Source organism: Bubalus bubalis, chromosome 3, assembly GCF_019923935.1.
Source record: "Bubalus bubalis isolate 160015118507 breed Murrah chromosome 3, NDDB_SH_1, whole genome shotgun sequence".
Lineage (NCBI taxonomy): Eukaryota > Metazoa > Chordata > Mammalia > Artiodactyla > Bovidae > Bubalus > Bubalus bubalis.
Window position 1 is genome coordinate 16,567,711 of NC_059159.1, and position 13,395 is coordinate 16,581,105.

At 37.8% G+C, this 13,395-nt stretch overlaps 1 protein-coding gene across 1 annotated transcript in view; it reads right to left on the reverse strand.

Annotated features, from left to right (window-relative positions):
• EFCAB13 (EF-hand calcium binding domain 13) overlaps window positions 1–13,395 on the reverse strand; it is a 111,872-nt gene that overhangs the window by 21,142 nt on the left and 77,335 nt on the right. The window contains 3 exon segments of the mRNA XM_044938846.2: window positions 369–440; window positions 8,458–8,520; window positions 8,523–8,597. Of these exon segments, the coding sequence (XP_044794781.2) occupies window positions 369–440; window positions 8,458–8,520; window positions 8,523–8,597 (210 nt within the window).

Sequence of the window (13,395 nt, forward strand, 5' to 3'; positions counted from 1 at the left end):
TTATGAGAAATTATATAATATAGAAGCCTATACACAGGATGGAGTCCTAAGTCTGAGGCTTAAAATGATATATACAATTTTCATATCTGGAAAAATTTTAAGGCCAGTAGCTGACTCTACATATAAAGTCCTAAAAACAAAAAGAGTTAAAAATAGGTTTAAGCAGGTCCCTTTCTACAAAAAAACCTTTTTTCTTTCATTAAGAAACCTGTCAACTTTTAATCAAAACCAAGTTCTGCCTACCTATAAATAGATCAATGTCAATATGTTAATCAGAAATTAGCACAACTAGAAAAGGTAAAAAGCAAAACCAAAGGCATCCCTTCAATAAAAATAAATTTAATAGTCACAAGTAATCCAATACTTACCTTCTAACTTGGAGGTATCATGCATTTCCTTTACCACTTTTGCAAATTCTTCAATTTGTACTTTGTCACCTTCTGTAAGAAAAACATTTTAAATAAATCAGCCTCACTGAAGCAAAAGTTGGATTCAATAAAGAAATCTTTGAAAATGTAAATTACTTGATGTACTCGTAAGAGTTATATTTTCTTTGTATATTGTTGAGTGGCCAAAAGATTAATTTTATGGAATGAATAAACCTTATGGCTGCAGAAATCAGGCTGAGATTTTCATTTCCAATAGTCAAGAGAAACTATGCAATCCATATCACTAGAAATAAAACTAAGAGACAAATCTCAATTTAATTTTAGCCTTTCAAATGTTTGAAGATAAAAATACTGTAGCAGATGTAAAACTTTTTCCAAACTCAGATGGTTCTATAGCTAGAATTTCTGATTGATGTTTACACCTATTTCTTACACAAAAATACATAAGTATTAGATTACAAAGTCAAAGTGACAAGCGCTTTGTTTTCTGAATCTGAAACAGGGAAAATTAATTCAAGGATTTAGAATTACTATAGTTTATGATCATAGACTAGAATACAGTATAAGCAGAAAGTGTATCGACAGCAGATAAAACCTTGCCTAGAGCTTAAATATATAGCTACAAAGGCCAAAAAGTATATGAAAAGGTGTTTAATATCACTAATCATCAAGGAAATACAAATCAAAACCACAACGAGATATCATCTCACATCTGTTAGGGTGGCTATTACCAAAAATAAATAACAGATACTTGTGAGGATATAGAGGAAAAGGAACCCTTATACACTGTTGATTGGAATGTAAATGGGTACAGTCATTATTTTTAAAATATAGTGGTTCCTCAAAAAATTAAATATAGAACTACCACATGATCCAATCATCCCCCCTTTTTTTTAATTATATATACATGATGGACTATTATTTAGCCATAAAAAAAAGGAAATTCTGCCATTTGTGACAATATAGATAAGCCTGCAGGGCATTATGCATTTCATTATGCGAAATAAGCCAAACAGAGAAAGACAAGTACTGTATGGTATTACTTATATGTGGAATTTAAAAAAAACAAAACCAGTTTAATAGAAACATAAAGTAGATAGGGACTGGGAGAAGGGGAAATGGAGAAGCATAGGTCAAAGGGCACAAACTTTCAGTTATAAGAAAAAGAGGTTCAATAAAAGAAAAAGAATAATAAATTCAGAGAATCTAATGTACAACATGGTGATTATAGTTGAAAATATGGCAATTTACACTTGAAAGTTGCTGAGATTAGATGTTAAGCATTCTTATCATTCACACACACACAAAATTAAATATATGAGGTAATGGGTGTAAATGTGTTAATTATCTTGATCTTGTTAATCCTTCCACTACATCTTTCAATCCTAATAGTATACATTTTATATACAATTATGATCAAGACCATCCCTATGGAAAAGAAATGAAAAAAAGCAAAATGGCTGTCTGGGGAGGCCTTACAAATAGCTGTGAAAAGAAGAGAAGCCAAAAGCAAAGGAGAAAAGGAAAGATATAAACATCTGAATGCAGAGTTCCAAAGAATAGCAAGAAGAGATAAGAAAGCCTTCTTCAGCAATCAATGCAAAGAAATAGAAGAAAACAACAGAATGGGAAAGACTAGGGATCTCTTCAAGAAAATCAGATACCAAAGGAACATTTCATGCAAAGATGGGCTCGATAAAGGACAGAAATGGTATGGACCTAACAGAAGCAGAAGATATTAAGAAGAGGTGGCAAGAATACACAGAAGAACTGTACAAAAAAGATCTTCACGACCCAGATAATCATGATGGTGTGATCACTGACCTAGAGCCAGATATGCTGGAATGTGAAGTCAAGTGGGCCTTAGAAAACATCACTACGAACAAAGCTAGTGGAGGTGACGGAATTCCAGTTGAGCTATTCCAAATCCTGAAAGATGATGCTGTGAAAGTGCTGCACTCAATATGCCAGCAAATTTGGAAAACTCAGCAGTGGCCACAGGACTGGAAAAGGTCAGTTTTCATTCTAATCCCAAAGAAACGCAATGCCAAAGAATGCTCAAACTACCGCACAATTGCACTCATCTCACACGCTAGTAAAGTAATGCTCAAAATTCTCCAAGCCAGGCTTCAGCAATATGTGAACCGTGAACTTCCTGATGTTCAAGCTGGTTTTAGAAAAGGCAGAGGAAACAGAGATCAAATTGCCAACATCTGCTGGGTCATGGAAAAAGCAAGAGAGTTCCAGAAAAACATCTATTTCTGCTTTATTGACTATGCCAAAGCCTTTGACTGTGTGGATCACAATAAACTGTGGAAAATTCTGAAAGAGATGGGAATACCAGACCACCTGATCTGCCTCTTGAGAAATTTGTATGCAGGTCAGGAAGCAACAGTTAGAACTGGACATGGAACAACAGACTGGTTCCAAATAGGAAAAGGAGTACGTCAAGGCTGTATATTGTCACCCTGTTTATTTAACTTATATGCAGAGTACATCATGAGAAATGCTGGACTGGAAGAAACACAAGCTGGAATCCAGATTGCCAGGAGAAATATCAATAACCTCAGATATGCAGATGACCCCACCCTTATGGCAGAAAGTGAAGAGGAACTAAAAAGCCTCTTGATGAAAGTGAAAGAGGAGAGTGAAAAAGTTGGCTTAAAGCTCAACATTCAGAAAACGAAGATCATGGCATCCGGTCCCATCACTTCATGGCAAATAGATGGGGAAACAGTGGAAACAGCGTCAGACTTTATTTTTCTGGGCTCCAAAATCACTGCAGATGGTGACTGCAGCCATGAAATTAAAAGATGCTTACTCCTTGGAAAGAAAGTTATGACCAACCTAGATAGCATATTCAAAAACAGAGACATTACTTTACCAACAAAGATTCATCTAGTCAAGGCTATGGTTTTTCCTGTGGTCATGTATGGATGTGAGAGTTGGACTGTGAAGAAGGCTGAGTGCCGAAGAATTGATGCTTTTGAACTGTGGTGTTGGAGAAGACTCTTGAGAGTCCCTTGGATTGCAAGGAGATCCAACCAGTCCATTCTGAAGGAGATCAGCCCTGGGATTTCTTTGGAAGGAATGATGCTAAAGCTGAAAGTCCAGTACTTTGGCCACCTCATGCGAAGAGTTGACTCATTGGAAAAGACTCTGATGCTGGGAGGGATTGGGGGCAGGAGGAGAAGGGGACGACAGAGGATGAGATGGCTGGATGGCATCACTGACTCGATGGACGTGAGTCTGGGTGAACCCTGGGAGTTGGTGATGGACAGGGAGGCCTGGCGTGCTGCGATTCATGGGGTCGCAAAGAGTCGGACACAACTGAGCGACTGATCTGACCTGATACAATAAAACTGGAAATATATATACACATATAGCTACAACCAACAGTGTCTTATCTTTTATCTTTCCTTGGCTTTCAAATTAACACTTGGATTTTTAGGAACCATACTGTCTAGTAAGAGCATGTATCTTTATTGCATTTTTCCAGCTTCTGTCTTTTAGTAGGACCCTGCCCTGTTGACTTCCTGGTGGTGCAGATGGTAAAGCATCTGCCTACAATGCAGGAGACCCGGGTTCGATCCCTGGGTCGGGAAGATCCCCTGGGGAAGCAAATGGCAACCCACTCTAGTACTCTCGCCTGGAAAACCCCATGGACAGAAAAGCATGGTAGGCTACAGTCCATGGGGTCATGAAGAGTCGGACACGACTGAGCGACTTCACTTTCACTTTGCCCTGTTGAGCCATACTAAGTCGCTTCAGTCATGTGCAACTCTTTGTGTCCCTATGAACTGTAGCCCATCCATGGGATTCTCTAGGCAAGAATACTGGAGTGGGTTGCCATGCCCTTCTCCACGGGTTCTTCCTGACCTAGGGATCAAACCCACGTCTCCTGTGGCTCCCACATTGTAGGCAGATTCTTTATCTCTGAGCCACCAGGGAAGCCCCTTAGTAGGGCCCTACATCTCCCTAACTATAAGAGCTCTGCCTTAAATACGTCAGGTATCTCTCTGATGTGGGGACAAAGGGTAGAAAAGGATACAAAGAGTTTCTGTATCCCATTTCCCATGATTATTTTATATTCTGTTACTCTGGATAATCTCCTACCAGCCTCATATCAACCAGCAAAGCAAGATAATAAAATTTTCTAAGACTGGTTACAAAAAGACCTTCTCAAGACCAGCTTTAAGGGGCTTCCCTGGTGGCTCAGAGGTTAAAGCGTCTGCCTGCAATGTGGGAGACCCAGGTTTGATCCCTGAGTCGGGAAGATCCCCTGGGGAAGGAAATGGCAACCCACTCCAGTATTCTTGCCTAGAGAATCCCATGGAGCAAGGAGCCTGATAGGCTACAGTCTACGGGGTCACAAAGAGTCCAACACGACTGAGCTACTTCACTTTTCACTTTCAAAGACCAGCTTAAAGTAAGCAGTAGGCATTGCAGCTCAGTCACCTAAGTGGAGATTCCTCTGAATCCAGCACATATATTCAAACACAACTAAATTCAGCTATTTAGAATTCTAAAAGAAAGAAAGGAAAAAAGCAAACAAACAAGGAGCATCTGAGGTCACCAGGTGCCAATAACACTAGCAGGTGCTTTAACAAAATCTGCATCTAGGGTTGGGCCTGTTTACACGGACACAAATCTCTGTGACCTATAATTCCATTTGGTCCTTAAGTTCTTACATATGCTGAAACAGAAAAGCAACCACAGGTTTTAGAAAAGATTCCTTGGGTACATTTAAATATGTTCTATGAAAAGACATGTGGGTAGACAGAGATTTTAGAATTTGGCACTCATTCTTTGCTAAACCACCAACACAAGGTTAACCACAACAAATACCAGGTTTCAAAGTTAGAGCCTGAAATAAATATTCAGACTTAACTTTAACAAGTATAAACAAAAATAGCAATATCACAAAGACAAGTTCTGAATCAGGTTGTCAAACCCAAAAGAAAAAAGTTATTTAGCTAATTTCAATTCCATCAGAGGTCAGAGTCAGGAGAAAGAGAACAAATACATCTCAGTTTAAGTTTAAAAACCTAAAACAAGTAAATCTGGAGAAACCAGAAGAGAAGAGAGTATCTGAAGTCTTTATGAAACTTTATGAAACTATAATGATTTCCTCCATATAATTCCTAGTCTATGGATTCAGCCTCTCACATCCCCCTTAAGTATTTCCACATCATCCTGACATAGTTTGGCTCAACCTCAACTCTCTTCATTTAGATCTTTCATCAGAAACAGGGAGGGACTCAAAAGGTATATAAGTTGATATTTGGGAAGTATTTCTGAATTTTCCAAATGATACACACCTTTTTTACTTGTCAATGCATTTTTCTAATCATCATAAAATTAATTTTTTCATTTTAAATATACTTTAAAATACTGAGGAGTCAATATGGAATACCATCAACAGCCAGGAAGTAATTCACGTAGAGGGAACCTAAATCTGTTGTTTTTTTTTTCTTTTTAACATAACCTGGTCAAATGATTATTTCAGGACAATAATTCTTGAGTTCTTTCTCATATTTCTAAAGATGTGTTGAGATGCTTTATCAGTTCACTTGGTCATGTTACCTACTTTGGTCATAAGAACTCAACTTTTATTTTTTATACATTGGGGTACTCTACAAGATTTCATTTGGAACAAAAGAATTCTACTGATTTAACAGCACCAAATATAAACAAAAACCAAAAATAAAGAATTTCAAAACTTTGCAAACCACGGCAATAAAATGGGGCTTCCTAGATGGCACTAGTGGTAAAGAACGTCTGCCAATGCAGGAGACGTAAGCTTCTAGACGCAGGTTCAATCCCTGGGCTGAGAAGATCCCCTGGAGAAGTGCACAGCAATCTCCTCCAGTACTTTGGCCTAGAGAATCCCATGGGAGAGAAGCCTCTCAGGCTACAGTCCACAGGGTCAAAAGAGTCCGACACAACTGAAGCGACTGAGCACCCATGTACACTAAAATAAGAACCAAATCACTTTGTATGAAAGGATTAAAGTTAAAAGAAGAAATAGTATGACAGATGAAGTCCACATATAGTTTTCAATATCTTGTATATATTCAGATTTAGATGGTAAAATAATCCACATTTTACATAGTACATTTTTGCTTCACAAGTATATAATAATGAATAGGACTTCACTTTCACTTTTCACTTTCATGCATTGGAGAAGGAAATGGCAACCCATTCCAGTGTTCTTGCCTGGAGAATCCCAGGGACGGGAGAGCCTGGTGGGCTGCCGTCTATGGGGTCGCACAGAGTCCAACACAACTGAAGCGACTTAGCAGCAGCAGCAGCAGCAGCAGCAGGATACCATTTGACCGGCTTTATTACCACAGTAAGAGGTTTTATAGACAGCTGAGTTATTTTCATAATGCATAAAATGTTTTATTGGTCTGATTAAAATAAATGCTATATGATATTTTCTCTGGCACATGTTGCCCACAACTTCCATTCACTGTATCAAAAGAACCTGAAACTTTGCCACAGAGGAAAAGAGGGGCGGGGGTGGGGGGGGGTGGGGGGGAGGAAATCCCTACTACCAGAAAATTACCCTTTTGTTTAAATCAACCCTTCTTACCTCATATATCCCAATAAATAAAACAATCCACACGATTAAAGTCTAAAATTACCAGCCTCAATTAAAGGAGAAAAGGGGGATAATAACACTCACAGAGGATGACAATTTTTGATAAAGACCCCAGACAGCATGCTTATGTTACTAGGCTAGTCCTGCATAAACATTCCACACAAAAGAGTATAAAAATACATTCGTAACTTCAGGGTACTAAGAATATGAGAGAGTAGAAATGATCACATGTAGCTATGGATTCTTTCTTTCCTAAATGCAGAATATCAGCAGTATATAATGGAGTATTTATTTTTAAAATTTTATTCTATTGTCTTTTTTTATAGTATTTTTGTGAACTTTTTTTTGTTTTGTGTGAATCTTTTTTTATTTCCTAACGAGGCACAGGTGGTAGCCACCAGCAAATGTGTTTTCCTAACAAATTAAATAAAAGCCTGTTTCAACCAAACAACACGACTATCCCAAGAAGTATTAATAAAACTGGGATATAAACCATTTTCCTAACTCCCTGTGTTCACTGGGATATTCCATTTTCCATTAACATATTATGAAACTTAAAAGTAGTCAAGTAACCAAGCAGGACTCTATCAGGCCTTCTGTCTTCCCAGGACAGACCACCACCTACATATCTTCCACCTGCCTTTTACGTATAGAAAAGCTTTTACTCTCTTAGGCCTCCCGAGAGTCCCAAAAGGCTGGCTCAAGAGTAAATGATTATGAAATGTGAAAATACAAAAAACAAAGCATAGCTAGCTGTTGGGCCAGGAAACTGGTAACAAATCTAAACCACAAACCAGTTACACAGCAGAGTCACTGAATTCCCAGTTCCCAGAAAGATTTGTTAATAGATCAGGGTCTAACACACATTCTCAAGTTGTTTCTACAGGAAGTAGACTTCACCAGATGAAAACTGCTGACCATAAGCATGTAGACTCCAGATGGGTTAAAGTCAGAGGGTTGATGATACCTGAAAAGTTATGCTGATAAAGTTAAACTAATCAATCAATACCAACCAATCCAAGAATTGTGCACAAGCTGTTCATGCACCATGTAGGTCCCTCCCTCACACTGGCATTAAAACCTTTACTCCTAACTGGCAACTTGGAAATGGTCTTAGGACATTGGTCTACCATCTTTCCAGGTTGCTGGCCTGAATAAAGCAACTTTCTCCATTTCCACCAATACTTTTCTCCTGAGTATTGGCCTTTCAAGCAACAAGTAGCCAAACTTGGATTCAGTTTGGCCTCATCCGGTTACAGTCAATGCATATTTGATCAATGTAGAGCAGTAATATATTAGATACTAATTATTTTCTATAGGACAGTCAAACAATATGAGCTTTCTTTACATTTCCTAAATGTATATCCTGGCATATCAACCAAATACAAGATATAAGGATAAATAAAGATTGGCAGAAGATAAAACCATATATCTTTTAATTTTAGTATTTGGAATACTCACCATCAGCTGTTGCCAATTTCAGGGCAGTCATGAATTCATCTTTGTTTAAATTATTGTTCAAATTAGAGTATTACACAGATCAGGAGCACTCATCTTATCTTTGCTGAGATTGTGGAAGTTTTCAATAGTATCAGGCAATACTAAAGGGTACATAAAACACATGTTTTACAACATTCTTGTTCAAGAAATTAATACAGCAAACTATTATCTGGAATAGTTATGAATTGAGATTTTTATGGTTAAGAAGAATAACAAATAGAGATAAATTAATTGCCAACTTCCAAATATTAAAATGTAATAAAATAACATAAAATTAAGTATATCTTTGAAGATTGTAAAATATTTCAAGAACTTATAGTTCCATATATAAGGAAACTTAAAAATAACTAAGCACCCCTAAATAATCATTATAAAGAATAACTTTCATTGAACTATAGATTTTCTTTTATTTTATTTTTTAACTTTACAATATTGTATTGGTTTTGCCATACAATAGCCTGAATTCACAAACATGTCCAACTGATAAAACCATGCATTAAATATCTTTTTCTCTGTATCTCCCCACAAAATCCTTTTCTGGATAACTATTTCCTCTTCACGATACCACTGCAGACTATGGAAGGAAATTTTGTTTTATTAAAACTCCAACAGAAAACCTTTGTAAGGTTTTAACAGGGAAGTGAAATTATCTTATTACAAAAGTATAAAGATTATTCTATTGCTATGTAGACCATGAACTTTCTGAAGACCAGGCAGTTAGGAAGCTTTTGAAAAATGTCAGTGGTAGCAGTTCACAGAAAAAATGACAGTGGCATCAACAAGGGTGAAAACGATGGAGATGCTAAGAAGTGAACAAACGTAGGATGTATTTTGAGCATAAAGCTGAGAGAGCATTTAATGATGAACTGAATGACAGTCTAGGGGGACTGGGACCATGAAGAACTTCTAGGTTTGAGACCTGAGCAGCTGGGTGGAGAGTAGGGTCAGTAGCTGAGATAGGAAAGACTAGGAAAAGAATAAGCTTGTTGGAAAACAAGAATTCTTTTCCATACACATTAAGTTTGAGATAAATAGGGAGTCAAAAGGATACAGGTATTATTTAAAGTAGTAGGATCACTCAGGGAAAGCCTTAGAGAATGAGACTCAGAATGGAATCTGAGATCACACTAACATTTAAAAGTCAGCCAGAAAAGAAGCAGCCAGCAAACAAAACAAAAGAGGAAGGGACATATATAATGGAATATTATTCAGCGACTAGAGAATTCTGCCATTTGCAACCTTGAGGGTATTAAGTGAGGTAAGTCAGACAGGGAAAGACAAATACTAGAAGATCTCACTTATATGTGAAATCTAAAAAAGCTCATAGACACAGATGGAAAAGGCAATGTCACCCCACTCCAGTACTTTTGCCTGGAAAATCCATGGACAGAGGAGCCTGGTAGGCTGCAGTCCATGGGGTCATGAAGAGTCGGGAACGACTGAGTGACTTCACTTTCACTTTTCACTTTCATGCATTGGAGAAGGAAATGGCTACCCACTCCAGTGTTCTTGCCTGGAGAATCCCAGGGACGGGGGAGCCTGGGGCTGCTGTCTATGGGGTCACACAGAGTCGGACACGACTGAAGTGACTTAGCAGCAGCAGTAGCAGAGAATACTATGCTTAGTGAAATAAGTCAGATAAAGAAAAATACTGTATGATATCACTTTTATGTGGAATCTAAGAAAATAAATGAATGTATACAGTAAACAGAACCAGACTCACCTATAGAGAAAACAAATTAGTGGTTACCAGTGAGGAGAGGAAAGAACAGAGGGAAGGGACAAAATGGCTGTATGGGATTAAGAGATACAAACTTCTATGCATAAACTAGACAGCAACAAAGATACACTGTATAGTACAGGTAGTTATAGCCATTATCTTGTAAAATACAAAAAATAAACAAATAAAAATCAAGATAAAAGAATAAAAACTAAAATAAATTCAACAGCAACCACATAGAATAATCAAGTGGCTTACATAAAATCTGAATGAGTACACAATGTAAAAATATACATCCAGTCACTGAATGTGCTTCAAATGGTTTTACTAAAATTATTTTCTCTTGGCATTGACTTTAATTTTAAAATTACTTGAAGAAAAAGAATTAGAAAGGAAATAATCTAAAAATGAAATTCCTAGGAAAAGTGACTGACAAGCAAATAATCCTTTCACCCAACTAATCAATTGTGCTTCCTTGTATAAAAAACAAATTAAATTGATACATAAGGTAAAAATGGCTGTTATTTAAAGTGCACTATTTCCTAATATATGCCACAAAATAACACAATCCTACTTTTAGCACCAATTTTTAAGGTACTAATTTCATTCGATTTAAAATATACATATATGACCTTAAGATGGAGAAGCTCTATACAGTTAGCAAAAACAAGACCGGGAGCTGACTGTGGCTCAGATCATGAACTCCTTATTGCCAAATTCAGACTGAAGTTGAAAAAAGTGGAGAGAACCACTAGACTATTCAGGTGTGACATAAATCAAATCCCTTATGACTACACAGTGGAAGTAAGAAATAGATTTAAGGACTAGATCTGATAGCAGAATGCCTGATGAACTATGGATGGAGGTTAGTGACTTTGTACAGGAGAGAGGAATCAAGACCATCCCCAAGAAAAAGAAATGCAAAAAAGCAAAATGGCTGTCTAGGGAGGCCTTACAAATAGCTGTGAAAAGAAGGGACGCATAAAGCAAAGGGGAAAAGGAAAGATATACCCACTTGAATGCAGAGTTCCAAAGACTAGAAAGGAGAAATAAGAAAGCCTTCCTCAGAGATCAATGTAAAGAAATAGAGGAAAACAATAGAATGGGAAAAACTAGAGGTACCAAGGGAATATTTCATGCAAAGATGGGCTCAATAAAGGACAGAAATGGTAGGGACCTAACAGAAGCAGAAGATATTAAGAAGAGGTGGCAAGAATACACAGCAGAACTGTGCAAAAAAGATCTTCATGGCCCAGATAATCACAATGGTGTGATCATTCACCTAGAGCCAGACATCCTGGAACGTGAAGTCAAGTGGGCCTTAGGAAGCATCACTACGAACAAAGCTAGTGGAGGTGACGGAATTCCAGTTGAGCTATTCCAAATCCTGAAAGATGATGCTGTGAAAGTGCTGCACTCAATATGCCAGCAAATTTGGAAAACTCAGCAGTGGCCACAGGACTGGAAAAGGTCAGTTTTCATTCCAATCCCAAAGAAAGGCAATGCCAAAGAATGCTCAAACTACCACACAATTGCACTCATCTCACACGCTAGTAAAGTAATGCTTAAAGTTCTCCAAGCCAGGCTTCAGCAATACGTGAACCATGAGCTTCCAGATGTTCAAGCTAGTTTTAGAAAAGGCAGAGATCAAATTGCCAACATCTGCTGGATCATCGAAAAAGCAAGAGAGTTCCAGAAAACATCTATTTCTGCTTTATTGACCATGCCAAAACCTTTTTGACTGTGTGGATCACAATAAACTGTGGGAAATTCTGAAAGAGATGAAAATACCAGACCACCTGCCCTGCCTCCTGAGAAATCTGTATGCAGGTAAGGAAGCAACAGTTAGAAATGGATATTGAACAACAGACTGGTTCCAAATAGGAAAAGGAGTACGTCAAGGCTGTATATTGTCACCCTGCTTATTCAACTTCTATGCAGAGTACATCATGAAAAACGCTGGGCTGGAAGACGCACAAGCTGAAATCAAGATTGCCAGGAGAAATAACAATAACCTCAGATATGCAGACGACACCACCCTTATGGAAGAAAGTGAAGAACTAAGGAGCCTCTTGATGAAAGTGAAAGAGAAAAGTGAAAAAGTTGGCTTAAAGCTCAATATTCAGAAAACTAAGATCATGGCATCTGGTCCCATCACTTCATGGCAAATAGATGGGGAAACAGTGGCAGACTTTATTTTGGGGGGCTCCAAAATCACTGCAGATGGTGACTGCAGCCATGAAATTAAAAGACACTTACTCCTTGGAAGGAAAATTATGACCAACCTAGACAGCTTATTAAAAAGCAGAGACATTACTTTGCCAATAAAGGTCCATCTAGTCAGAGCTATAGTTTTTCCAGTAGTCATGTATGGATATGAGAGTTGGACTATAAAGAAAGCTGAGCACTGAAGAATTGATGCTTTTGAACTGTGGTGTTGGAGAAGACTCTTGAGAGTCCCTTGGACTGCAAGGAGATCTAACCAGTCCATCCTAAAGGAGATCAGTCCTGGGTGTTCATTGGAAGGACTGATGTTGAAGCTGAAACTCCAATATTTTGGCCCCCTGATGCGAAGAACTGACTCATTGGAAAAGACTCTGATGCTGGGAAAGATTGAGGGCAGGAGGAGAAGGGGACGACAGAGGGTGAGATGGTTGGATGGCATCACCGACTCAACAGACATGGGTTTGGGTGGACTCCAGGAGTTGGTGATGGACAGGGAGGCCTGGCATGCTGCAATTCATGGGGTCGCAAAGAGTCAGACATGACTGAGAGACTGAACTGAACTGATATGACCTTACATGTTTTTACAGTGAGCTTCTTAGTGACAAAGACTGTCTTTTTCATTTTCAAACAGTGTCTTTAGCACTCTCACAGCTTAACATATAATCTGATACATAGTAATGGCTCAACAATGTTATCAAATAAATTGGAAGATGAAAAAAATATGAACAGCTGAAACCAGAAATTTTTATTATAGTACTCAGCTATGATCACTAGATGGCATCACTTTCCCAAAGTAATAAAACATTTAAAATCTTCCCAAAATATGGATTTCATATATATGATTCTAGCTCTATATAATGAAGTTTGAGGTTGAGTAGTAAGATTATGATAGCTTTCAATTCATTTGCATATAGAAGGTCTTCTAGATTTAGGAATCAGTAATGGAGATGATT